This window comes from Haliaeetus albicilla, chromosome 21 (assembly GCF_947461875.1).
Source record: "Haliaeetus albicilla chromosome 21, bHalAlb1.1, whole genome shotgun sequence".
Taxonomy (NCBI): domain Eukaryota; kingdom Metazoa; phylum Chordata; class Aves; order Accipitriformes; family Accipitridae; genus Haliaeetus; species Haliaeetus albicilla.
The window spans coordinates 3,598,481-3,626,331 of NC_091503.1; the positions used below are offsets into that span (position 1 = coordinate 3,598,481).

A 27,851-nucleotide genomic window follows, 5' to 3' on the forward strand; every position below is an offset into this window, starting at 1 on the left:
TACTGAGTTTAAACTTACACCCAGGCTTTAATGTGTCCTGTGTAGCTTGTAACGAGGAGCTTTTTCATCTTTGCATACGTCAGAGAATTTTACACGAAATCCATTTGCTTAAAAGGAATTGTTGGCTATCTAGTTCAGTTGGGAATTTATATAGCTTGTCTAATGATTGTCTTGGTGAAGTATACCAATGCCTAGAAAGGTGCGTGCTGGCTATAGGTCAATAAAAATGCAGGTCTTCACTAACCTTTATAAATGAAAATCCATGCAATTCTAGTATTGTATGATCCCCCCCAATCCCTCGGTGAAATTTAGAAGTTTTTCAGCTACAACACAATGGTAAGCCAAGGAAAAAGACCTTGATAATAATTCAAATAGAAACTATTGGGGGGTGGAGGGGGTGGAATATATTTAGGTGAAGCTCAAAGGTAGGTGTTTGATTTCTCTTTGCATCCTTTTTCTCATGTGAACTCTTTGAAATGGAGTTTGTGTTAACTCAGATATATCTTTGTATAAGAATTTGTCATGTTTAAATACCTTTGTGGATTGCTTTTGATCAGGTCTGACCCTCTCAGTTGACTGGTGAAAGCTAGGATGTGGAGTTAATCTCTCTGGTCAAGAAGTTAGAATGTTTTTTTCAAACCTCAATTTAGCTTAAGGAGTCTTGGATTCCACAAAGTCTGGGTATGGGCTAAACCAAAATCAATTTATTAATTGGTAAGTGGGCATTAAGAAAAAAAAAGTCAGTTCAACTATTAAGTATTTTGGAGAAATGTGAAATCTTGTTTTGACTGGGTAACCTTTTCCATTGATGCAGGGGCATGAGTGAGAGGCTCTAATGTGTCAGAATGAAATGAAAGCATCTTTCAGCTCATGGCAGCATGATTGCATGGCTGTTAGCCTGTCTAAAAAGATTTGCTCTCTGTAGGTTTGCTTACAGTACATGCATCATTTCACAAATTGGTGCAACTGGCGCAGCTACCTAAGGCATAATGTAGGCCAGTAGCGGTGGTGGACATAAAGGCTAAACTAACCTCTTGGCTCTTGATGTACTTGATACCACCAGAACCGTATTTAAGTTATGTTACAGGTTGTACTGTGTGCTTAATTTGTGAGTGTGGAAAGAATCTGCATAGTTGTCAAGTCAACCCCTTTCTGGATGATTTAAAAAGTCCTTTGAGTTGATAGTTCAAAGAGTCTGTACTTATAAAAATCGGGATCCTTCGTAAAGGTTAGGAAATGATGGCAAGAGTACATAGGAGTTTAGTATTTGACTGCCATAAAGACATAGGAAAATGTTGTAGATTCTAGGTGAATTCCTCTGCTTAAAACAAAACAAAATAAAACAAAATCAGCAGATCTTTACACTGTGAACATGACATCATAAACACGGGCTAATATTTGATAAGGTAGAGAATACAACGGCATTTTAGCTTAGAAGTTTTTTAATTTAACCAAAGATTTGGTTAAATGTCATAGAAAATTTGCAGGTGTGTTTGTAGAGAATTTTTGCATGCTTGAGCAGCTTTCCTTGAAAAACTGGGAAAGAATTATGTAGACCTTTCTAAGTGCACACAGAATTGTTAAGCATTAGTAATACATGCTCATCTGACATGCAGAGCTGAATGTTAGATAGCACGTATGTTGTGGCTGGGATTTCACACTTCAAAATTAGTCTCTCAAAGTTCATTTGAAGTGTTTTGCATGTTACGTGTTTCAGGAACTTTCTTAGTGTAATTTTTACCTCTAGACCTAAATTCATTTTCTCTGAGTAGCAATTTGACACAAATATTTATGTTTAACTTCATCTCTGTTACAAAGTATAAATTTTGCCAAGAGGTTTTTTTTTGGGTGGGGGAACAGGAGAACTTGTGAATTGTTTTTAGACTACACCTTATGCCCTTGCCACAAGTAGACACTTTTGAGACATTTATGTTAGTTTATGTCCTTATCTGTTTAAAACAAACAAACAAAACCTTGCTGATTTTTCTGAAACACATCCAGAAACAATCTCTTATTGCAATTTGATCTGAAATTGCCAATAAAAATAGTTAAACTGTTAAACAGAAGAAGCTTTTAAGGCAGGGAGACCCTTGACAAATTCAATTGCAATGTTACAAAGATAGCTGCCATTCTGGCTTTGCTTGTCTTAATTCTGCAGCATTACTGTACAGCATAGTCTGGTGGCTGATGTTAATTTCCAAAGTTAAATATATTTCATCTCAATGGGATAGAAGTTAAATGCCTTTCTCGGCTCCATTAAAATCTTTTGTGAAGGTTAAATAATTTCTGTATATGTATAGAATCCTATTGTATATAAAAGTAATTAACTGAAGTTTAATCTTCAGGATGCTCAAAACACTAAATGCAAGAAACAATGTCAGCATTTATAGCATTCTTACAGTTGACAAACAAGTTTTAGAAAACAAGTTATCATCAACGCATTTTTAAGTCAGGTCTGATATTGAAGTTTGGAAATATTTTAGCTGGACAGAATTCATATTCCCAGTTATATAACTTCTGCAGAAGAGAGATGCATTTCAGTGGCAAGTGAAATAGATTTTTTTTTTTTTAAATAAATTGAATAAACGTTTGTGATTGATGTGGTGAGCTGAATTCCTTAATGTGGATCATTGTGGTTTTAATGGAAAGGAAATTAAATGATATTAGTTGCAAGTGGATGAGAAGGAAAGCTAGATGGTAGAGAAATTTCTGCTGAAACAGAAGGTTCCAAGTATCCAGAAGGTGGAGGTGCCTAACCTGAAAAGACATTTGAGAAGTTCTTCATTTTAAAACAATACTATATGTTGCAGGCAGGATTGTTGTGCAGGGCCGACCTGTTAGTTTGCTGTCAATTTTCAAGGAATGCGACTAAACTAGGTGTTTAGTCCATCAGATGAGCACTGTAGATGAGGCTATGGTGATTTGTTGGTTTGTCATGTTTACACTTCTGTGGACTTGAAATGCATCAGTTCCTCTAAACATATAACTAGAATGCAGATACGAGCAGTTTGATGTGGCTGTCTCTGTTACCTGGGAGTTTACAGTGTGAAAGCCCCTGCAGCAGAGCAATTGGAGTAAGCGAGGTGAGCACCCTTCCTTTGCTTTGGGCCAGAGTCTACAATTGCTGTGTTGTAGGGGTTGCCACATGATGGAAAAACCTTCCTTTGAAAAACTAAACTGAGGAATGTTACACTAAGATGATCTCTTGAGAGGGTGGAAAAAGTTGAGTGATGAAAGGAAAGGTGTGTATGTTCAGAGCTGTAATAGTATCGTTTTACTGACTTCCAAAAATTCAGATAAAAGAAGTCATTTCTCATGGGTGGTTTGTTGAAGGGGTTTCCGACCTGAAGCCTGTAACCATGTGTTCTCTGTGATAATCAAACTTGCCAGATATAAATTAGTTGAGGTATTTGCTCACCTACAATGAGGAGGGATTTTCCCAATACTGAATTGCAGTATTCGGAAGACTGAAGTCTTTCCCCTGTGCAACTTGGCAAGAGGAGTATGAAGCTACTGGAATGAAGTGCAACTAAACGTATCATAATCATATTAGCTTGAAGTGCTGTGTTAAGCAGAAACATCAGTGTAATTATGCTTTCTGTGACACCTGCACTGATTAACGGCAATGTAATTAGGAATGGCAGTATCAGAGTTGATCCAGCTTGGGCTCCTACTGCTGCTTTACTTGTAGGAGTAGTAGAAGTAACTGTGGTCAAAACCAAAGCAAATTCTCTGTTTAGCACCTGACTTTAGTTGTCTTTAAAGAAGAAAGTAGTTTCACCTATTTGTCAAAATGCCTCTTAGAAGCTGTTTAACTTTTCTCCCAGTCAGGGAAGATAGATGTGTTCCTAGAAAGATGATTTCTTGTGGGCTGTAGTTTGCAAGCATAGCATTTTTGATCTAACCATCCATTACATCTATTGTATTTCTCAGCCTCCCAAGTAGAATGCCTTATTTGTCTAAAAATTCACTACAATTACCCAAACGGGCTATGACTGTATCTGTTGGATTTTTGGCTTGTTAAACTTAAATATGCAAAAAGGACACAAACAACATTTCACACACACACCCCCAGGATTTGTCGGTTTTCTTGTCAGAATGTTGGAAATTACAGAGAGCTGCTGTTCTCTCTGTTAACCTCTGGCAGAAGATTATTAAAGGGAAGTGGATGCAAATGGCTAAATTGTTGGGTTTGCTTCGACAAGAGTGAATAATCTTACGGTGATTTATGATGTTTTATTACAACCTTCTACATGACAGGTTGAGCACCCATGTTTTGAACTTGATGATTCAGTGGTTAGCTGAAGATTTAATTGTTAAAAACATTGCCATGATTTAATGGTCAATAAAAGAATCTTTAGATCTTCTTTGTATATTTACAATGCTAATGCTTCCTCTGTCACTTTTTCTTCAGAGATAAAATTATAGGCCTATGATATTGTTGGCATCTTTTCCTATTTAACAACTTGTTTGCTGCAATCATCTAGATTTGTAACAGGAAGGTTAATAGTGTGATAAATAGATGGGTTTTTCTGAGATGATTTACTTGAAGAGGAAAATAACTCAGAACTTTGGATGCTAATATGTAATCCTAACAGTGACTTTGTTAATATGTTCATTTAATTTTGTTTGCATAAAGGAGCTCAAAGTTTGATTGCAGATGGTCCGGTCAGAGAGGTTACTCCAGTGGAATTAGAATTGAGTTATTCCACCATACTGAAAATAGTGCTATTACTTATCCCACCATTTCCTGTAACTGTTCCCTGTTTTCAGGATAAGCGGTATTCTGGGTGGTTTTTCAGTGAGCAAATAAGAATACAAGAATGAGAAATGCATTTAGGAAATGTATTTCTAGGTGCGTAGCGGTAACTGTACAAAGTTGATCTGTAGACTGGGATTTTTGGGACAGGTTGTGAAAACTAAACAGTAACAAGGAATGTCTTGGTGCACAATGAGATGGTCATGTTGTACCTGCCTCGCCAGGCCCAATGATAAATTAGACTTTAGGAGCAGTCAGTTCAAGGGTAAAGCTCTTGAGACAGTGAGTTACGTGAAGTCCAAGAAAGTTCATGATATCAGTTTATCTGCAGGAAAAATGCCAGGTAGTAACGCAAAGGAAAGCAAAAGTTCAGCCAGAGTTGAAATAAGAGGTGGACTTCGAGGGCAGCAAGAAGAGCTGCTGCTGCTACATTAACAGCAGAAGAATAAAGAAGGAAAAAACGTGCCTGCTGTTGAGTGGGGTGGGTGACTTGGTTACCATCGACGCAGATGAGGCTGAGGTACTCGATGCCTTCTTTTCCATCAAGGAGATCTACCAGGTCTTTGTACCTACAGGCAGGATTTGGGGAGGAGAGGAACGACCAGTAGCGGAAGAGGCTAAAGTCAGGGAGCTCTTGAAGTCTTGACCCATGCAAAGTCCATTGGACCAGGTGGGATGCATCCGAGGGTGCTGAGATCTGCTTGACGTTAGAATAGCCACACTCTATCATCTTTGCAAGGTCATGGAGATTGGAGGATTTTCTGAATGACTGGAGAATAGCAAATGCTCCACCCGTCTTCAAGAAGGGCAAGAAGCATTACCGAGGGAACTACAGGCTGGTCAACTTCACTTTGGTCCATGCAAAAATCATTAACCAAGTCCACTCGGAAGTCAGCCTTGGGCATGTGAAGGTGCTGTTGTCTATTGGAAATAGCCATCATGGGTTTACCAAAGGTAAATCATGTCTGACCAACCCAATCACCCTCTGTGATGAAATGACTGGGTCTGTGAATAAGGCAGAGAGCAGTGGATATGATCTGTTTGGATTTCAGCAAGGCTTTTGGCATGGTCCCCCCACAGCAACAACCTTGTATTCAAGTTGGGACACTGTGATCTAGATAGGTGGACTGCTTGTTTAGTGAAAAACTGCGTGAATTGTCAAGCTCAGAGGGTAGTGGGTAATGAGTCATCTGTACCTTTTGCAAGTGGAGTTCCTCTATTGTGAGACAGAACAGGGCTCAGATCTTGATCAGTGACCTGGAGGAGGAGACAGTGTACCCTCATTAAGTTTGTGGATGTAACCAGACTGGGGAGTATAGTCCATATGCATGAGGGCAGGCTGCCATTCAGAGGGACCTAGACAGGGTAGAGTTATGCGCTGACCTCATGAAATCCAACAAGGACAATGCAAAGTCCTGCATGTGGAATGGATTAACTCCCTGCATTGATACAGTCTGGGGACTCAGTGGTTGACAGCAGCTCTGTGTAGAAGGCCATGGCTGTCCTGGTGGACAGTAGGCTAAACATGAACCAGCAGTGTGCTCTGGCAGTGAGGAAGAGTAACAGCATCCTGGGCTATGTTAACTGGAATATAGCTAGTAGATTGATCTGGTGAATTTTCACCCTGTGCTCAGTATCTGGAATATTGTGTTGAGTCCAGCTGGTGAGCCACCGACACTGTTGGGTTGGAGCCATTGCCACGTAAGGAGGGGTTGAGGTAACTGGGCTTGTTCAACCTGGAGATGGGAAGGCTTCAGGGGACCTAATAGTAACCTTCTGATACCTAGAACTGAGAAGAAGTCAGGCTTTTTATGTGCGTGGTGGGAGGAACAAGAGACAACGGTCATGAACTGAAACATGGCAGGTTTTCACTGTAAGGGTAATTGAGCACTGGGAAAGGTTGTCCAGAGAGGCTGTAGAATATGGCCCTTGGAGGTTTCCAAGACCCAACTGGATTAAACCCTGAGCAACCTGGTCTGACCTCAGAGCTGATGATGCTTTGAGCAGGAGATTGTACTGTGGGCCTCCCAAAGTTCCTTCCAGTCCGAGCCATTCTGTATTTGGAGGCAGTATCCAAGTTACACAGAGCCAACAGGAGCTGCTTGGTCTTTCAGGGTCCTAAAATGTTTCAGGTGCCCTTGTAGTACTTACTTGAGAATTTTTGGATTACTTGTTTGAAGTTACAGGCTTCTGTTCACTTAAAGGGTGCAGAGAGAATCTGAATATCCACTAGCATCTTCAGACCTTAAAGTATAGTTGGTTAAATATAGGTCTAAAGATAGCAGAAAGGACAGCATAAAATACTGGCTGATGCTGAAATTTTGTTTCTGCCATTGGGTGAGTGAAGAAAATTTATCATTTGGAAAACTGAGGCAGGAAAGGGAACTCGCTTCTACGCTGGCATCATAAACGTAGCTGCAGGACCGCTCCTGGTGAAAGGAAGCAATCTTAAGAAAGAAATGCAGCAGGTGGAGAGGAAATCATGGACTGCTATGTCAGTGAAGAACTGTAGGTGAAGACGTAAATCTAAGTATCTTGTTATGTTAAAAAAAAACGTCTTAAGACTACCCAGTTTAACTGCTTACAGGTCCTTGTTATTCTGTATGCTTTCCTGTGCAAGTTTAAGCTACAAAAGTCTGACGTGTAAACATTAGCTCTAAGGGCAGAATACTAAAGCTGCAGTTAATGGTTGTGACAAAAGGATACTAAAAATCCCAAACTTGGGCAGCATCACAACCCTGCTCAAATTCAGGTGGCTTTATGCATGTAGGCCTCTGTAAAGTTAATTCTGCAAACTGCCTGAATGTTAAGTGTGTGGAATTTTCCTAAGGTGAAGTGTGAGATGCGTAGTACTATGAGTTATAATTGATTTTCAGATGTGCCAGCACTGAACGGATAGTTTTGAGCAAGAATATGCTGAGAATTAAATTTAAATAGGATTAATATTAAAAAAGACTTGGAGAATGAGAATTGCTTCTATGACTAGTGGAAAGTTTACCACTTACCCCCAAATCCAAATCTCTCTCAAGTACTCATGTAAACTAAAAAGAATGATTTAGAAATTTAATTAGGAAAAACGAAGCTGTAACTTACAACTCCGTGAATTTAATCCTGCAGTGATACTTCAAGAAAAAATAGAAAATGAGGATGGGGATGAGATTGTATGAAAGGATACAGAAAATGAGGACAGTCGTCAGTTGATAATTTTTTTTTTTTTTTTTTTACTCTGCCCCATGTGCTTTTATTTTCTGTAGGTACGCAGGCTGTTAGAAGACAGCGTGGCATTGTGCCTTTGCGGGCTGTCGGGGTGTGCCGAGGAGCGGGTGACCTGGTGGTGGTGGTGGTGGTGGTGGTCCCTCAGGGTCACAGGCAGGCGCAACTGGACGCTGTCCTCCCTGTCCCCATGGTGGGAGCGCTGGGGCTGTGCCAGGCAGTTGCTGGGGAGAAGTCGACAGTTGCAGGCTTGGCTCAAACGTGCCTGCCGTTGCGAATGAAAGAGTTCCCTATGTAGCCTGTGTTTAGCTTGGAGTTAGGTGGTGTGTATAGGCTGTCTTTTTTTTTTTTCTTTTTTTTTTTTTCTCCCCAATTCTTTGGGGGATAATTGTTTCTTTGATAGGTTTGCCCACACGATATTGGCGAGGCCAGCGTGTAGTACTACGTAGGTACTTACTGGCTGGTCACAGTGAGTTGCATTCATATTCAGCAGTAAACCCTGGCATCCTGTTATAAGTGGAATTGCTTACATAGTTGGCATAGTCTTACTGAAGTAATTGCTGATGTATGGAGCAGTGTTTCAAGGCAAAACACTCTTTCAAGTGCCTGAGTCATGTTAGAGGCATGTTGTCTGGAAATGGCTAAAAGAGATTTCTTGTTGGTTTCCTTTGTACTCTCATTTCCTGAAGAAGAACAGGGGGGTTTAGTAATTTTCCTTTTGTGTAGCAGACTGACATGGAATCGCAGTGGCCCTCAACGAGGACAGCCCGTGTCCTATGTCTGTCAGGAAAGGTGTCAGTGCTGCAGATTGACACGCTTGCTGTGACACAGATCAAATGTTTTCCTGTTCCTATAACTAACTGTCAGTGACACACTTTCTGATACACACATCAGGGAGGCATTCTGTTACGTGGTGAGCACAGGCAAAATAGTAGAAGAGGATCCTGTCTTTCTTGATTTGCTCAAAAAAAGCTTTTCCTACTCATACCACTTTTTTAATGAGCTAATCTGCTGTTAGCTGCTTTAATAAACTCACGCTGCTTTGTTTGGAAGTCCTGGAAACAAAAGGCAAGGTTCATGAAGTATTGGCAAATGTATGCAGAAATCTGGAAATTATCTGTCTTGCTCGTAGTTTTGTTGTACATGCTGTTAAACAAGTCTGTAGAAGACCAGTGCTGACAGGAAAGCTGGAATATTTTCTGCCCAAATGCTTCTGCCGTACAGAACAGCAGTGAGTTATGTGCCAGATTACAATGAGAGAGAAAGGACTGTCTTAATTTGGGGTCATCATCTTAAATGTCTTTGAGTTCTTTAAGCACCAAAGTGGCAATGTCTAATTTAAAGCAAATAAGCATATTCCTTTTTTTTTTCCGTGTAAACTGGGTAACTTAGGTAGTGCGGATGCTAAATTTGAATTCAGCTTTTCCTGAAGCATTAAGACAACAGCCTGTGAATAAGGCTTAAGCTGTAGCCTGATAAGATGTGGCACTTGACCAGAGCTGTCGTGGAGTAGAGACGTTGAGTCAGTTTGCCTAGAAGTGCTCCGGTTACGGCCTGGATTTCTTGTGCTAGCACGTGTGTGCCCTGTGTCACTGTGACACACTGTCAGTCAGCCTTGGAAAATGGCAATTAAACTGAAATTTTTACTTTCTTTTTAATATCTTCTGTTTGCCAGCTCAACCCAGATGAGCCAGTTTCTTTTAACTGAGTGCAGTAATCTCTCGTACTCACAGCTGGCGTTAAGCTTAAATCCATAGGTCATGTTATTATTCAGGTATGTTGGCTTTTTGACTAAAGATGATGAAATAATGGAGCATTACATACCTTTGAGGTGAAATCAAGCAGAATATTTTGTTATTCTCCTCTGTAATTTATCTTACATTTTTATCATCTGGTGCTGTAGGCAGGAGTTGTTAGTCCCACTACTAATGCTTAGTTTGTTCTTAATTAAGTTGTTGAGGTAAAGCGTTATCTAAATATTAGGTATGTGTTATGCTGAAATGATAAATTTATCAGTTAATAACTGTTCACCTTATTTGTTTATATCTGTAGAGTAGTAACTAGACAGAATATTGGGGTGTTGATAGGGGTTTTTTAGTGTTGTTATGGAAAGGATTTTCTAGTGTTTTAGAGATCAGGATAAACTCTAAATGTATCACTTCAGTTTTAATTTTCTAAGACAGTGTGTATGTCAACTTTCATTTAGGTCATGGCAGTGTCTTCTTCAGGAGGATAAGTGTTTCAGAAACTGGGATGTGGATGTTCAGGGATAACTGAAGGATTCTGGTTCATGTAAATATAAGCAGAGATGAAATGATTATGGAAAAAATTCTACATTTTGTTATATACTTATGTGGGATCTCCTTGCTAGCAAATTCTCATGTACACTGAAGCTTTTTATGTAACAAATGTTTATTATTGTACCGTGATGATTACATAGTAGAATTCATAAAAACAAAGCATAGGATTAAGTTTACAGATGATCCAAATAAAAAAAAAAGGGAGATCCTTGAAGTTGACAGCTCTAAAGGTGGCAATAATAACTGAGAATTGCTAGTGAATGTCCAGCTAGTGTTGAATTTCTACAATTGAAACAGTAGGCCTGTGTTCAGATGAGCAGGCATTGCATTGCATATTTCAGGTTTTGCCGTTTGTGGCGTACTGTATGAAGGGCGGCTTAAGTCCAGACACTCAGGTGGTGAACTCTGTTCCTCAGTTTTATTGGAATGTCATTGCCTAAAGCACAAACATTAGAAAGTTCAGGTTATTAAACTGAAATTTTAAATAAGGAATTAGAAGTCTTATTCATAATCATTAGCTTGTCATAAATAAATATGTAAAAGATATTTTACTTTCAGTAGTGGTCCTTTCTATTGTTGAGTTTTGCAGCTATAAGATTTCTGGTGCATGACTCCAGATTTGTATGTAGCTGGGGTGGAGACTGTGTTTTTAAACTGTCCTCCGATCTGGGAACAGTTGCATCTGAGTATTACATAGGATTAAATAGCAATCATTGTCAAAGCCTATTTGGTAGTAAATTCGGGCAGAGCAACTGTTAAGCAAACTGACAGTCAAGCAAACTGCACAGGCAGAAGATACACATTGACAAAGCTGACTTGGATTTTGAACATGTACTGTACCTTTTTTTGCCTGACTGCTCGAACAAGACTAGTTGAAAAATGTTTTGACTTGGAAATAGAGCTTCTTGGAGAAGATAGAAACCTAGTGGTTATGGATGCTGTGTCAAATTCACTGGGGTCTTGAACTCGAATCTGAGTTTTGGAAATGAGGATTCATTTTTCCTGATAAAGGGATAAGGATTTAATTTGCCGTTGTTCCCAAGCATCGTTTAGTTTATCCATTCTGTTGGCCACAGGCATATTGAGCCTCTGGGGTATGAACAATGTGTTCTCATAAATGGGATACAAAACAAAAAACTGGGGTACTGATACTTCTGAATGGTAAGTCACTTGAATATTTCTTGAACTTTGTCTTGTAATGGCATGTTACTGTATAATATTAAAAATTAAATTGAATGTGTAGCTATAATATGGTAGAATCCTTTCTACTTATATGTTAGTTAATGACCTTGTAAGATGGAGAACAGAAAACATAGCTATGGTGGGTGAAGCTTGACAGTGCTTCTTGACAATGTGTCAAAGCAATTCTGTATTCTTTTACTCTCCAAATAGATGCGGGTAACACTTCATGTTTTAGCATGATGTAAGTGATAATGGCAGCTATGGTATTAGGTGTCAATCAAAATAGTGTGCTTGTAATATTAGTCATCTGCTGAAGGGAGCATAAATGCAGATACTGAGCTCATTATGAAGAAGGAATGCCTGTGGTTCAGGGCAAATAGCTCTTGAAGTAAATGAAGATGATTCTGGAGATAAGGATGTACACAGATAAGCTAATGGTTACCTGTGTCAAAATAGCACCGGAACAACTATTCATTCAAAGACAATCTTTGAGCCAGTAGCAACACGGTTGTTTTCTTGCTCTAAAGCTGCTATTCTGGAGAGTGAAAATTCAGAGGATGGCATTGTGGCTGACTAGTGTAATGCAGTAATTCTGGCTTTTGTAATTTGATCCATAACCTCCAGTGGCTTTCCAACAAGTGCTCTTTTCTGCTTTAGGTTAATTTTATTGTAATGCAGGGTTTCCATGATACTTCCCTTAAAAATTTCTTTATCTCTTTTTGGAAACAAGGACCACTGAAGATCTTTCCCAGTTGAAGGCTCTAGTTGGCATATGACATACAGTTAGTTACCTTTGCTTGGGCTGCCCACAGTATGTTAAAAATCAAACTCACAGCTGACCTTCTAATGTGTGGTACCCTTGAATAGAAATATATGGGTGCAGTTACTTTATCTAACTTAAGTCATCTTCTGTTTGTTTCATGGGCTGGAATTTCAGAACTGGATCAGCTCCATGGTCTGGTACTAGAGCCAGCTCTTAGTCTTCACTAGTATGCTTCTGTTCTTCTGCACTTGTAAGTGTGCACAGGTACCAGGCATGTATTGAATAAGTAGATCATATTTTGTCTTGTTTTTTTGATTATAAGTTTAAGCATAAGGGACTCCTTTCTTCTTTTTCTTTTTTTTTTTTTTTTAGTAGTTCGCATTATACGTTTCTTTTACTGTGTGATACATTGATTTATATTAATTATAGGCAGTCACTTTCTTAGAAGTTCAGTAAGTTAAATGCTTTTCTTGGACTAAATACAGGCTCTCCTTTCAAGACTATTCCACAATTGAAATCATTGAACTGGTTTCTGTGTACTTTACAAGTTGGTTAATTTAACTTGGGTTTTGGAAGAGAACTTGCAGGGTTTCGCTCAGAGGTAAAATACTGATGATTCCATAAACAATTTGTCTAGATGCTTGTTTAAACACTAAATTGCATTTCTTTCATTTAAACATAGATCTGATTTAAGATAACTTCTTCAATCATAGATTACTTTGTCAGCCTTAGAAAGTTGTTTTTTCTAAATTCAGTTGTGTTTCTTACAAATTCATTGTGTATCTGAGAGATTTTCATGGCTGTTACTATAAAAGTATTTTGTATTGTTTGTATCATTGGAGAGCAAAATAGCTCTCCAACCAGCTTATTCAATGTTTTAAAGTTCATACTCTTTTGCTCTTGATGGAGCAGTGTGTTAGGAAGAAGGATGCTTGTTGATGTCCCTGTGTCTTCCTGTTGGAGATGCACATACCCATGTGGATGGAGTGCCTCGATATTGACCAATAACTGTCAGTCAGTCGTCTCTTAAGGAAGGCAAAGATGAGTATTTCAACTTACATTTTCTTAACAATAGCCAAAATGTGCAAAGTCGGTTACAGACATTTGACTTACATGTGTAAGTCTGTAAGCCCTTGCCTTCAACGAAGGGTTGTTTTCTTTCACCTTGTATTTACCTCAACTGTTTGTCCTGCTTTAAATTTGTATTTGGAAGTCTATGTACTTGCCTGTCTTGTGCGTTGGGTTGTGTTTGTGAAGAGTCTCTTCCTGATAGATAGTCTCTTCCATGGTAGTCTTAATAGCCTTTCTTTTTTGAGGTCGTGTAGAATTCTATTTATGTTGAAATTTTCTGGTATATCATTCTCTCTTCTCCCTAAAATTGAAACTTCCCTAAAATGTTTTTCTCCCAGATGACATGTCCATTTCAGCGGGGAGATCTCTATTTGTTCAACTTCTTTATTTTTAACCAGTTTGTCAATGGACAGCTGTACTTGATAAGCAGGATTTAATGGATGGGAGCCTCTGTTCAGACTACTGACGTGGTGGTGGTTAATCAAACTAAGAATCCTCAGCCTGCTTTTGGTAATTAACATAAAACTCTGGCTTAAGCTGGCACTGTTACCAAAAGGGAATATTCACTGAATTATGCCCTTGATGGTGCAATTGCATGGAACTTGACAGAACCCATTCCTTGGCTTGTGCTGTGTGCCAGTGCATGTACGCACACAAGTATACCCCCTGCAATCATTTAATGAGCTGTCAATAACTGTTTGCACAGATGTCTGTACCAGAAAATTAAAATATCTTAGTTTCATAGTGGACTTCTGAGCTAGCACTTGGGTTAAAGCTTAAGGCTTAACAGTGGAGTATCTCCTTTTTGGAAAACTATAAGTAACTACAAGTAACTTTCCTGTAGGTCTTCATGGTTAGTCCACAGACTGCCAGTAGTTACTTCCTGCCTACCCTAACTGTATCATATTTCATTAATATATTTGATAGAAGGAGTTACAATGCCTGGTATAATTAAGCCTTTAATTCAGTTGTAATCGGCTGGTAGGTGCTGATAGGCTAGCAAGTAACAACACGGGGCTGAGCTGGTAAGATGGAAGCAGACTGGAAGGTTTTACTTCCTATCTGGAGGCTCTGTAGCATTTCTTTCTTGCTATAATTGTAATTAAGAGTGATTCGGGTTTTTTGGATATTTCAAAGCAAATATTCAGTGGAGATAAAGGGCTATTGCTCAGAACCATCAGCTATTTCAAACCTTAGTTCAACAACAAAAAAAAGGAAATCGCAATAAACGTGACTGTCACATTTAATTAGAAGTCTTTATGAGGAGTCAAAATTTTAAATACCAGTATCTTTAATGTGGAATAGTATGCTCTGAATTGGAAAGATCAAAAAAAATCCAGTAAGGTCAGGGAGCTTACATCCATAGAAAGTCATTGAGCCAAGAGCTTGAAGAATGACAGTTCAAAATATCTGGATGTAAGAATAGTCATTTGAAAAGTGATTTTAATGGCAATCAATTACCCAAAGAGGTCAAAAGCAGGCCTTGTGTAAGGATGGGATTATCTCGCATCTGCTAGCGACAGGCTGCTTTGGTAGGCAACCTAAGCTTCCGATACCAGCCCTGCCTGAGAAACATTTTGGACTCATTCAAGGTATTTCCTCATACATCCGAATAAACTTCAGCTTTGTGGATAACAGGAAAACTGTGTGCATGAAGGACTTAGTAAGAATGTTCTTGTATATCAAATGTACTAGGCGATGCTGGTCATACACACTCGTGCTTAGTTAGGGAAGCATGAAGGGAGGCTGTTGTGATGTATCAGCTATCAAAACTTTTGGGGAAGTCTTATGGAGAAGTTGCAGTCCAGGTCCTGAAGTCTTCTACCTGGGTGCTCTGTAACACAATGTTGGACTTGACACGCTTTCACCTGTGCTGAGTCCAGAATACATCTATTATCTGTCTATACACTTTTAAATACCCAAATGACTTGTGCTGGAAAAGGACGTGATACTACTTTGTGTTCAAACTTTCAATAGCTGCCAGGCTAAAAAGACTCAGTAAACCTCTGACATGACTTAATTTCTCAGGGGTTTTTTTGCTTTTCTTTTAAATAACAGTAGATAATGGGAGTTTGGCAATTTGAATGGGATGTTAGGGTACTGGACCTCAAAAGCAAGGAAGAATGCTGCTGCATGATTTATCTACAACAAAAGTGGCTCTATACCAAAAGCACTTTAGTAGAGAATGCTTCTCATTTAATAACATGTAAAAATAAAAATATTTGCCAAACTAAATAACATATCAACTGTTGTTGTGCTGTACTACTGCCATAATCTTGTGGTTTAACCTGATGAGATGGTGTAAGGCGGGGGGGGGGGGGGGGGGGGCGCAATAATAAACTAAAGATGAAAACAGCTAAAGAGAAATCTAATTTCACATTTGTTACTGTTCCACTCTACAGAAGTTAATATTTCTAATTAAGCTTGCTAGGTCATTTAGAAGTACACCTATGGACTGCTAATTGGTTTTAGAGTTTAAAATCTTCAGAGACAACTTTGTGTATCCTTAATCATGCCAGGAGCCGAAGACATGAAGGCAGAGGCATTGTTAAAATCTTACCTAGTGCTTTTAAAATACATTGTAGACTTCTGAAGTAATGCATTCATCTACATGCCAAAGTACATTGCTGCTTTTTAATGCAATTAAAATGTTAGCTCCTATTGTTGTCTCAAAGAGCTTTTCCAGGAAATCATATGCATTTAGAATTTTGTGTAGAGTGAGTCAGTGTTGTAGGAGACCAACCAACCCGTTGTAATTGAGCTTAAATTAGGTCGGTTTTGTGAACTTAATTAAAATATTGTAACTTACAGTGCTTGAATCATTGTCGTTATCCTGATTTGCAGATGGTATCACATGGTATCTATACCATACTACACAACACTTGGTAAGTCTGAGCATGTTCTTTAAAGGCATGGATCAGAGGTGCTAGAACATGCCCATGTGACGAATGCCCTCTATTGAAATAAAATAATATGGAAAACATTTGCTAGTGGTGGTATTTTGCAGGTAGTGTTACAGAGGTGGATGGGTGGATAGTCTGGGCATATAACACCTTCGTATTGTCCGTGCTCTGGAAGGCTGAAGAATAAAGTTGATGGGTGAATACTTGCTGCCTGTGCTAACAGAAGAGTAACTGTCTGCACTTACATGTTTTAATGGGTGCAACCATATCGGGGTCCATAGACTTGATGTTAAAACTTTTGAGCATGGAATAGTGGGAGCTCACAAGTATTTGTTAGACTGGATTTGTTGTGCTGGCAAGTAGTAGGAAGTGGTAAGCTGCAGTCGAGTAGGTTTTGTCTAGTTTGGTCTGTAAAAAGAGCAAAGTTTCATATGTGATTTTTAAAAAATGGAAGGAGAACTTGATTACCACACTTGTGAGTATAATGCAGTGCCCCTACTTTCAAGTAACTGTTGTTCCCAAAGAAATTTGACGCTATTTTAGTAGGTATCAGTTGTTTGAATATGCACGTGACTATTAAAGCTATAGAAACAAACAGTTGGGTACCTGAGTGCCTTTGGAACATTACATCTATAGGCTTCTGTCCTAAATAGCATTAGGAGCTGCTTGCTTTGTCTTCTCTGTCTCAGTATTGCATATGCTGCCTACATATCCTTAATAAAGATGAGTCTGAAGGTAATTTACTCACGACTTGAGGATAGGTGAGCTGGTTTTGAGCGCCGAGTTTGGGAGTATGCTTCTGACCAGAGTCGTGAAAGCGCACATGCTGCGTTTGTAGTAATGTATATCCATTTACAGAAATGGATGAAAGCGAAGGCAATATGTTAATCTTGTTCTCATTACAGTAACATAGAAGGAGCTGAGTAAGTGGAGTTTGCGGAGAACACCCAGCCTTGATTTAGGTTAAATTTGTGTTCTTCGGTAGCGGTGTTAAATGTAGCTCTAATGAGATTCAGGCTGCTCGCCTTTGTCATCTGAAGGAAATAATCTGCTAGAACAAATTCGTTAAATGAAGAATGAACCCTCCCTTTCTCAGTCACGACAATCTGCAAAACCCTTTCTTGTCGATGCTTCAGTGCAACCCGTTCACGAAGCAAAACGTGGTAAGGGTCTTTTTTTATTTCTGATGCCATTTGCCGGAGGGATCCGATGGGGAGGATTTTTGCCGGGGCGGGGAGAGGAAGGTTTGCGTGACTTCAGATGGCTCCTATTTCTGCCTCTGTCAGGGTTTTGGGTTCGTTTTTTTTTTTTTTGGGGGGGGGTGGGGGATGGCTGGCGGGACGCAGCGTGCGGCAGCGCTCCTCCCGGGCGGAATGACGGCTCAGCCCCGCACAAAGCCGATGAGGTAATGCGTGCCGCTGCGCTGGCCGCGGCCGGCGTGCGGGGCGAGCGGTGCCGCGCTGCTTCGCCACGGCCAGACCCACGCCTGGCTCCTTCTGGTCCCTGCGGAGCCATTGCTCCTTCCCTCCCTTCGCCTTCCATTGTCTTCGACCTGGCTTCGGGGTTATCGCGGCGTGCCCGTTAAGAACGCGCCCGCACCTGCTGCGAGTAATTCACGCTGTGATTTCCAACGCGAACCTTGAGCGAACGGGGCTGGTAGTGGACATCTCTTCTGGCGTTTCACGTTAATCTTGCTCTCCCTTTTAAAGGCAGGGAGGGAGGCAGGTTGCTGTTAGCAACCGCTCGCATATTAAAAGTGGAATACCCAAGCTTTTAATTCCCCTGTGGACTCCTGATCGGCTTTTTTTTTTTTTTTTTAAGAATTAGTTCATTCTAACCGGTAGCGTATGTTAATCAGTGTTTTAAATAAAATCAGCTCAGTAAAAACATGAAAAAGGAGGGTGGGGAGAAGCTCTGATGTTAAAACTTCATATGTCCCCCTCTAAATGCCTCTAACAGTGACACATCTGAAGCTAAGGGCTGCATAAAAGAAGCTGCAGATGATTCTTTTTCTCTGTTGTTTGAATCAACGTGAACTTGACTGTTTTTACGATGCAGGATGAAGAAAAGTGTCTCCCCCTTCCTCCTCACGTTGATCTTTTGTATGTGCACTGTAATGTAGTGGAGAAGCTCGGATTCATCCTACATTTCCTGTGTCTCCGTGCTCTTAGAGCTCCAGCTCCTTACAGCTGCAAACTAATAAAATGGGAATTTGAAGGAATGAGTGCTGTGCACAAATCAAGTTATTTGACATACATCTTCTTGCAAACTGCGAGTTTTGCCACAGAAGGAATATAAAATGCTGTGCAAAAAAAGAAAGGGAGGGGCAACAGAAGGAGTATTCAGCAAAAAATGGTTCTTTAAGTACTAATGTCTCCAAGTATGAATGTGACCTAGTCTAATTTTTTTGCATATGAATCTCCATAAGGTGAATAAAGTGTTGTGCAAATGTGTGCATATTTAAAAAAAAAAAAGGGGGGGTGGAGAAAAGGAAAAATATTTAAAAAATAAACCCAGTAAATGCCTAATCTTGGAGTCTAGGACTGATAGGAAGCCCAAAAGCAATACTTTGTGCTATAAAAAGGCATTTCTTCTGAAGAATACACAGTCTGGTTTTTGGTGTTTTTGATTGATTTCAGGGCTGATGGAAATAGTTCTTCCTATTGTTGCTCAGGATAAAACGATGTGGGACAATTTTCAATCTGTTTTAACTTGCTTATTTTTACTGCCCTTGCTGTAGTCTTCATCAATTTCAGCGTGGAAAGAGATTTCTCCAGATGGTGGTTTGGAACAAGAGCCAAAGGACATGATCTAAAATGTTATGTTCCAGCTGTTGCTGCGCAGAATTTAGAAGCTACTGCCTTTCACTTGATCTGTGTTTTGAACAGAAAAATAAGTAAAATTTCTTACAGACCTTATTGTTAAAATAATTGTGTGTTAAACCAGTGTTTTATAAAGACTGGGTATCCTCCTGGTAGCCCTAACAGTGTAGACTCCTTAAGCCATGAGTGTCGATAGCAACAGTCAACAGGGAAAGCATCTGACTGCAGTGAGAGCAGTGTGCTACTGCTGTATTTGAACACCACTACAAAAAGGTTTGCCACCTCAGCAGGGCAGTGAATTGGAGTATTGCAACCCTTAGAGATGGATGAGCAGTTCCCACCAAAACAAATGAACTCCCAACAATGCTGGTAGGACAGCAGGAACAAGTTGAGCATCCTGAATGGATAGATAAATTTAAGAACACGTTTTCTCTCACTTCAAAGGGGAAACTGGTCAGATTTTGATCGTCTCATTTTAAGTTTCAGTTGAAAAATGGATATTTGTACTTCTGGCTCACACGTTTCATAGGATCAAAGGGTAATTCAGGTTGGAAAGGACGTCACTACAAAATACAGATAACTCTAAGGTTTCAGTTACCCAATTAAAAGGAAATTGCAGATTTTTAACAGAGTGATTTAGGATTTGGAGTTTTCTTCAGCTTGTTTTCTTAAGGCAGCTCTTCAGCAAGTTTTGCAGTACACACCTGAGGTAGCTAGTTTCCTGGTAATTGCTCATTTTTAGCTGAGGAGTAGATGAGTATGTAAGCTTCCAAGAAAAGGACGGTCTCTCAGTCAGTGAATTTGATCTTACTTGAGTATTTGCTGTCTACTACACTAGTAACCTTTTCTTGTCCCGCATCCCTATGTATGACATTGTGCTCCCCCCTGTAATTTACGGGCAGGAGAGGTGCATTCTGGTGTCAGGACAAACCACAGAGCTGTTAAATAATGGTAAGAGAGAGAACCTCTTACACTTAGCAAAAGTGCCAAAAACTGAAAGTGGCTTAAAGAGCTAGTAACCCTCTAATGAGTCTCATTTTCTTACTTCAAGGCAATTTCTAAGCTGTGTGCTTCTGTGAGGTCCCAGTTGCCATGTGGTAGCACTGTATACTAGCTCGGTACTGATGTGGTGCAATTCCCTTCAGTGCGTATGGAGAGTGCATAGGATGCAAAAAAACCAAGACAGGAACAGGAGGGACATTTCTGTCAGCTGTTCTGATGAAACTGAGGGTTTGAAGGTGTAATGTTTTCTGATGAGTGGATCCTGAGCCTGATCAGAGCTGGAGGGAGTCAGAAGCGTACTCACGTCATACTCCTGGAACTGCTTTAAATTCAGGACTGGGTTCTTAATGTTAAATGAATAGCTATTAGCTCCAACAAATACTTTGCTTAAGCTCATGACTATGGCTGCTGGAACAACACTGACATCATGCCCCTCTGGTTATATGCCTCTAAGCTGTGTCCTTGTTGGAGTCACCCGGAGGCTTTAGAATCTGGACAGAGAAAAAGTGAATGAATAAATGATGAACACTAAGGCTACTAATGTTGCCCAGTGATCTGTATGTCATTTAAAAAAACTGCTGATAGTTCCTCATTTGCTCCTAAAAAGAGAGATGTATGGTCTTAAAAATGCCATGACAGGCATGCTTAAAAGTTAGTGTTCCTGAGATGAACTGCCATTATATACCTTTTGAAACTGGTCATCTGCAAGCTCACGAAGCTTCGGAGAAGAGAAAAGAATTGCAGTCTTTGCCATGATTTCCCTGAATTCTCTTGCTTTGTTGCAATGTGAAAGATGGTGTGAGATTGCTGAGCAGCGATGAATATAGGCAATGTCTATAACGGGAAGCGATAACAGTGCAGTTGGTGAATTGACGGCTCTGATTGCTCTATGAATCCTTTACTTGCGTACAAAAGTATGAATTTATAGTTAAGCCTACCATAAATTGAAATTGGCACTTAAAATACTTGAGTTAAAATCAAGAAAAGCTATCAGTAATCCCATATATGCATTAAATGTAGTTACCTTTTGTTTCCCTTTGCCAACCCTTGGGTGTTAGTCTCAATTAGTGCTGGCTTTTGCCATTTTCTGCTTTATGGAAGTTCAGTTTTCTTTCTCACCTTTACCTCAGTAATCTGATTTCATTTGTAAACCCAAGAACCTGTGGAGTTCAGGAATCATTTTTTCCAAATGTGATTGAAGGAAAGAATCAAATGGTTCTACTGACTTAGTCTGTACTGGTTTCTATGTAGTAACTTCAGAGTAAGGATGTAAAAGGCTTCACAATGGCTGCTTGTGAATCTCCTCATATCTTGTTTAAAATTATTTTTCATGGAATAATAATACCATCTTTACAAATTCGCCCATTGTCATATTTTAAAAACCTCTCAATGGCAAAATGGGAGAATAGGAACCTGCTTTGTGCTCTCTTTCTGTACATTTGAAAAGCATGGGAAATAGTATATAAATTAAGTTGCAACTGAGGTTTATCATATACAGTTGTTAACTGATAAGCGAAGTTGAATAAACCTACGGATTTCCAGGATTTAAAATCAATGTCATCATCTTAAGATATGGGGGAGGAAAAAGGGCAAATAATAAAGCTTTGATTGGTCTAATAATGCACTAATTTTATTACATTTGAGCTTCCTTATTCCTTCTTTTGTTTTGTTTTTTGCCTTCTTACTTAATTAACTGGAAGGCAATTTCTGCTGAAATGTAGCTTGGATGGCTTTACAATTAAAAGGAGGAATAGCTCAGATTTCAGAGTGATGTAGTTGCTATCATTCGTGCTGTGAAACTGAGGAAATGCTAGAGACAACAACATCTTGAGTTCTTTTTGCTTAAATGGTGACTAGCTACAGTTTTGACATTTTTCTGTTCCAAGGTGAAGCTTAATCAATACAAAGGGACCAGTGGATGCAAGGAGTTGTGCAGAGCAGTTTACAATTCTGCTGCCTAACCTAGATGCAGGAACTTGCTGCTTGGCCAGGAGACGGCCTCTTCCCCGTGCTTGAAAGTTGTTTTATCTCTCATCTTCTAGCAGATATTTCTTTCCACTTACAACTAACCTAAATCAATCCGATTATTGCCTAACTCCCTGGTTACCTGAACTGTGGCATGAACTTAGCAGTTCTCAGTGCCCCATCACAGTTTCTATGGGTTTTTTTTTCCTTCCTACAGAACTTAGCGTGTGGATTTTTGAGCAGAAGCCTATCGGAGCAGGGCCTTTGAGTACTCCTTTGGAAAATAACTCACTGAAAGAGGTTTCTCTGGTTCGGGGTGGGATTTCTGTCAAAGAAGAGGTGGGGATTAGAAGGCTGGTGCTGGAGAGAGCAGCCTGGCAGAAAAGGCACTTGGCTACTGTCAATGACACGACACAGAGTCATTCTGAAGGCTGAAGAGAGCCTAAAGCATTGACGTATTCTGGGTTGAGTCTGGCTTTTTTTGTTTGTGCCTGGGAAAAGGTCTTGTTTTTATGTTGCAAGGTGAAGAGCAGTTGCAGTCTTAAAGGTGTGAGTTTTCAGGATGAGAGCATTCCCTTTCTTGTGTTTTTTCTAGCCATGTTTCAGACAAGTTTCAAGTCAGTTGCGTGTGACAGCAATGGATGGGTGCTTTGTCAACCTCGTAGCAGAGATGCTGCTCTTAGCCTCAATTTCAGAGTCTTTTTGCTGTCTTAATTTCTGTTTCTGTAACTTGTGTTTGTTGCCGTAACTGAACGATGCACACCAGTGAAGATACCTTCAAAGTAACAAAGACTTCTGCGTTCCTGGGGCAGCAATGCATCTTTAGGGAAGCTGTTTCCAACGTTGTTTTGTATTGCAGTTCTGTAATCAAATTGTTAGCTTAAAACATGTGTTTAAGGGAATTTTATCTGCTCCCTTTAATTGTGTGGCTGACCAGCTACTGATCATTGCAGTGCAAGATGATTAGCAGTTACCTTGTTTTCCGTGTCTGAAGGACGACTCAGCCTTAGAGTAGTACAGCGTTTGTCTTGGATGCATGGACTACCACACGCAGGGTACCCAGTTTCTGTGACTGCTCTAAAGGTGACTTGGTCGCCGTATTTCAGTGCCCGTGGGAACTTTCAGCGAGTTGAGACCCCAGGGGAACGGCAGAGCTATGGGAACTCTGTGATTTCCAGGCAAAAGGCTTCACTCTTCGCTCTCCAGGGCAGGTGGATGTGCAGCTTTGCAGGCAGGTCTTCACCACGGGATTTGGGAACCCTTACAGCCCAAAGGGAGAGGGGGCTGTCCTGGCTGTTTGGGTAAAGGGCTCTCAGAAACCTCCCGGGGGTCATACCTCTGCCCAGGAACGCTGTCTTTTCATGGGTCTTTCAACATGGATAAATGAATATATTGCAGCAAAATATCTTTGCTTCATACGGCATGAGAAAAAGGATTGGTGCAGACAATGCAGTTTGTTTAAATTTGCCTGGCTGATGGTGTCTTCTGGCTCTGAAGTTGCGGGGACAAAGAGGAGGTGGTGTGTTTGTGGGAGAGGCTTCTTAATTTTCCAGTGTATGCATCTGTATGAAAAGTTTAGGTGACTTTCTTTTGCTTCTTTCTTGTTTGTACGTTTTAAAGACCTGTAGTTGTGTGATACAACGCTTCAATAACTGCTCTCTGATAACACTCTGTTTTATTAGAAGGCTGTATTGCTGTAACTCAGGGGATTGTGTAATTCCGAAAGCTTCGCGGGGGGGGGGGGGGGCAATCTCTTCAATTGAAATGGACTACTTAGTTGTCTGTTACTTAATCTACTGAAGTTGAATATTAATTAGCATAATTTGAGCTTCTTCCCCCTTGACTGGTAGTTAGGGAAAAGCGTCTGCATGCTGTATGAGGCAGAAGGGCATATAGTACCTATTAAAAAAAATCAAACTGTAAAATGAGTATTCCTTGCATGGTTATTGAAAATACCAAGGGTGGTTTTCCCGTTTAAGGCTAAACTTATCCTTAAGAGATACCAGCGTCGGATTTGTTCTTAAACCCCCCATTTTTACAATAAAACCTCCTCGTTAGGCGAACCGGGTAGCGAGAGGAACACCACCGACGCGTTGCCCTACACGCCTGGAACGCGGCGCTTTCCCAAGAGAAGCGTGTGCCGCGGGCACCGAAGCCCGGCCGCCTGCCGTGCTCGCCCGGCTCGGCGGTGCTGCGGGACGGGGTCCTGCGGGACGGGGTCCTGCGGGACGGGGTCCTGCTCCGCCGCCGAGCCGCCCGCGGCGGGGGCGGCTGTGGGGGGGGGGGTCGTGAGGGGGCTGTGGAGGGGGTGATATGGCGGCGGGGGGGCGTGAGGGGGCTGTGGAGGGGGTGATATGGCGGCGGGGGGGCGTGAGGGGGCTGTGGGGGGGTGATGGGGCTGTGAGGTGGCTGTAAGGGGGCTGTGGGGGGTGATGTGGCAGCGGGGGGGGGGCGTGAGGGGACTGTGGAGGGGTGATAGTGGCGGCGGGGGTCTGTGAGGGGGCTGCGGGGGGGTGATATGGTGACCGGGGGAGTGTGAGGGGGTGATGTGGCTGTGGAGGGGGTGATATGGCGGCGGGGGGGGTGATGTGGCTGTGAGGGGTCTGTGGAGGGGGTGATATGGCGGCGGGGGGGGTGAGGGGGCTGTGAGGGGTCTGTGGAGGGGGTGATATGGCGGCGGGGGGGGTGAGGGGGCTGTGAGGGGTCTGTGGAGGGGGTGATATGGCGGCGGGGGTGTGAGGGGGCTGCGGGGGCTGTGGGGGGGTGATGTGGCGGCGGGGTGTGTGTGAGGGGGGTGATGTGGCGGCGGGGGGGGGTGAAGGGGCTGTGGGTGGTGTGAGGGGGTTGATGAGGGGGGTGATGAGGGGGCTGCGGGGGTGTTAGGGGGGTGTGAGGGGGCTGTAGAGGGGTGATGTGACTGGGGGAGTGTGAGGGGGTGATGTGGCGGCGGGGTGTGTGTGAGGGGGTGTGAAGGGGCTGTGTATGGGGGTGATGAGGGGGCTGCGGGGGGGTGATGTGGCGGGGGGGGGTGTGAGGGGGCTGTGTGGGGAGGTGTGAGGGGGCTGCGGGGGGGTGATGTGGCGGCGGCGGGGGGGCGCGCGCGTGTGAGGGGGCTGCGGGCGCTGCAGCCGCAGCGCGGCGGCGGGAGCTGCAGCCGGCTGGCCGGGCAGGGATGACATCATCCGCAGGAGCACGTGACGCGGCCGGCTGGCGCGGAGGTTGCCGAGCTGTGCAGGCAGCGCGGTGCGGGTATTTATGGCATTTCGTTTCAGTGCGGTAAATGCCTTCTGAGTGGTTGGTTTTGGTTTTTTTTTTTGTTAAATCCTCGTAATCGCAAATGCTCTCTGGTGTAGAGGCTTTACAAAGGGGGGGAGGACCCACCCCGAGCCTTTAAGACCTGCTTATATTGCTGGTGTTTTTTGTTTTATTATGGCTCTGTTGGAGATAAAAATATGCTGCTTTCTTGCCGTATTCACCCTCTTTGCTCCCCAGCATTCTTTCGTCAGTTGTAATCCCCACAGCCTTTTCACTTAAGCTTTAACACTGCAGAACTGGAATAAAAATAGGCTGTTTAGAGCAGCAGGAATACGATAATCCAAGGCAGTCAGCCTTAAGGATAGGCAGATCCAGAACGTGAGCCAAGCACTAACGTATTTGCTAGGGTGTTTACCTTGAGCAGCCCCTTAATGGTCAAAGAAACGTTAGCTAAATGTTTCTCGCCTCTTACGTGCCACAGGCAAAGTAAAATGCAAGTAAAATGCGCCGCTAGGTGAAGTAGTTTAAGGGCTTAGAAATCCGAGCAAGCAAGTTGCAGTAACATCAGTGTCTTGGGTAATTTTGAGCTAAAATAGACAGCGAAGTACAGCACTAGTTTCTGCATGCTTTTTAGGTGAGGAGAGAGTGTTTTCTACCTCTAAATTTACTGTAAAGAAAAGGAATCGCCATGGTTGATATGAAAGCTGAGCATGCTAAATTGGCATTGAGCTTATGATGGGTAGCTCAAAGCACGTCAAAAAAAAATTAACTCTGGAAATGTGCCTGTATGCCTTAGCAGTCAGCTGAAGCCCAAATATTTCAAGGTGGAAAAAGGTATTTGCTGTCCTTTTACATGAGTCATTTAAGCCCAAGATTTTTCTTAGTCTTGTTTAAAGCTTTAGTCCATACTAAGTTAAAACCTAGTAGGAACAAAATTGTAGGCAGTTTCAGTAAAAGGCTGAGAACCCATAGCCAGTACTCTGGAGGAAGGAATAATGCAAGAGGTTCCTTCGGAGCTGTCTTACACTCCGTAGAGTCTAAGCGCAAATGTGAAAGAAATAGCTGTGTCCCTCTGCTGCTTTGTTGGTCTGGAGTTGCTGTGTAATTCCAAAATAATCTCCATTGTGTAGAAATGCCCCATGCAGCATGGTTACCCAAGGAACCAGTTTTCCTGGTCTAGCTTTTCTGAGAAAGTGTATCGAATTTGGGGTTTGTTTTTGGTTTATGGTATTCGTGGAAAAACAGGGAACTGGCCAACGGCTGGAAGAAGATTTTGTTTAGTTTTCTCTTGTTTGCAATCTGTGGGTGCTGAGACAATGCCCTGGCTGAACACTTTGGTTACAGTGAACTAGAGGGACCCATTGCTGACAGACATTTGTCTGAATGCATTTTTTTAAAATCCCCAGTCATGGATAGTCCATAGTCTTCCACAGGCAATCCCATGTGCTGCTTCACAGTTCTTTCCTTTACAAAACTTCCTACCATCTACAGTAAACCTCTCACTGTAATTCTAGCCAGATTACTTGTGCCACCACTAGACTTTGTCTTTTGAGGATGGCTACCATGTCTCCCTTCAGTTCTTCAGACTAAACAGTGTCATTCAGTTTAGTCCTTCCTCGTCGGTCATGACACCTTTGTCCCTTGGGTGTTCTGTTTGGTGTGTCCTAGGTCTCTTTTGAAGGGTAGTGCCCATAACTAGGTACTGTAGTGGCACAGAAGTCTCGCTATTGTTAGCTGGAATAGAAAACCTGTGATGTAATTTACATATATGATGTCCTCATTTACAAATCTTGTATTACTTGATGACACCAGTATGATACCTTCAGGTTTAAGCTCTGAAGCGCACAGCTCTTTCATTAAAGCTCAGAGCCTGAGACCAAAGGATATGAAACATTTGGATATTTTTGAGGAGGAAGAGAAATGATGGCCTCCCTGCTGGGCATCAGTGACAGCTTCTGCTGCCATTTCTAGGGGGATTGTGGCCCTTTTGCACAGAGGAAGAACAATATATTTTAGAAAAGACTGCCACATGTACTCCAGAGCTTGCTCTTGGAAGATTTCCCTGAAACTATAAATAATTAAGAAGCTTATTTTACCTTCTGAATAACTCAAACTGTACTTTTTAAGGAACACAAGTACTGTGTTGTAGCAGGCTATATTGTTTTACTTAACAGCCCTTCTGGGCTTCAACAGTGATAGAGAAGTAAGTGCTTCCCACTTACCCCAGAAGAGGTACTTTCTTCAGAAATGTGATTTTTAAAAAAGTACATGAGTACAAAGAGACTGGGAAGGATCATACAGACAATTAGTTGAAGTGTGGGTACAAACCCACCCAATTTTGTAAGATGAACAAGATTGGCCCAAAAGGGACCAATTCTGTATTGTACGGATCAGTATGGAATATAAGGTCATAAATAAAATGCTTGCTAAATCTCCCTTATTAAAGAAGGGAGGAGTTTAGAATCTGGCCACAGAAATATAATAGAGAGGAGGGGGAAGCCGGTGATGTGCTGTTTTGCAACATTGACTGTAATCACTCATCTTGGGGACCATTTCAAACTCCATGGGTGTCTAGAGTTAACATGACAAAATGTGCTCTCCGTTACAAAACGCTGC

At 41.5% G+C, this 27,851-nt stretch overlaps 1 protein-coding gene across 7 annotated transcripts in view; it reads left to right on the forward strand.

The window, feature by feature from the left end:
• Positions 1 to 27,851, forward strand: part of TRIO (trio Rho guanine nucleotide exchange factor) — a 256,831-nt gene that overhangs the window by 45,156 nt on the left and 183,824 nt on the right. The window contains exon 1 of one of the 7 annotated variants that reach the window (XM_069808871.1): positions 11,331 to 11,433. The exons of 5 other annotated variants lie outside the window; for them this stretch is intronic. In XM_069808871.1, coding sequence (XP_069664972.1) covers positions 11,376 to 11,433 — 58 coding nt within the window. In that variant the 5' untranslated portion in view covers positions 11,331 to 11,375. Of the gene's footprint in view, positions 1 to 11,330; positions 11,434 to 25,220; positions 25,252 to 27,851 lie in introns of those variants that run through there. One more of the 7 variants, XM_069808872.1, reaches the window with a different exon arrangement.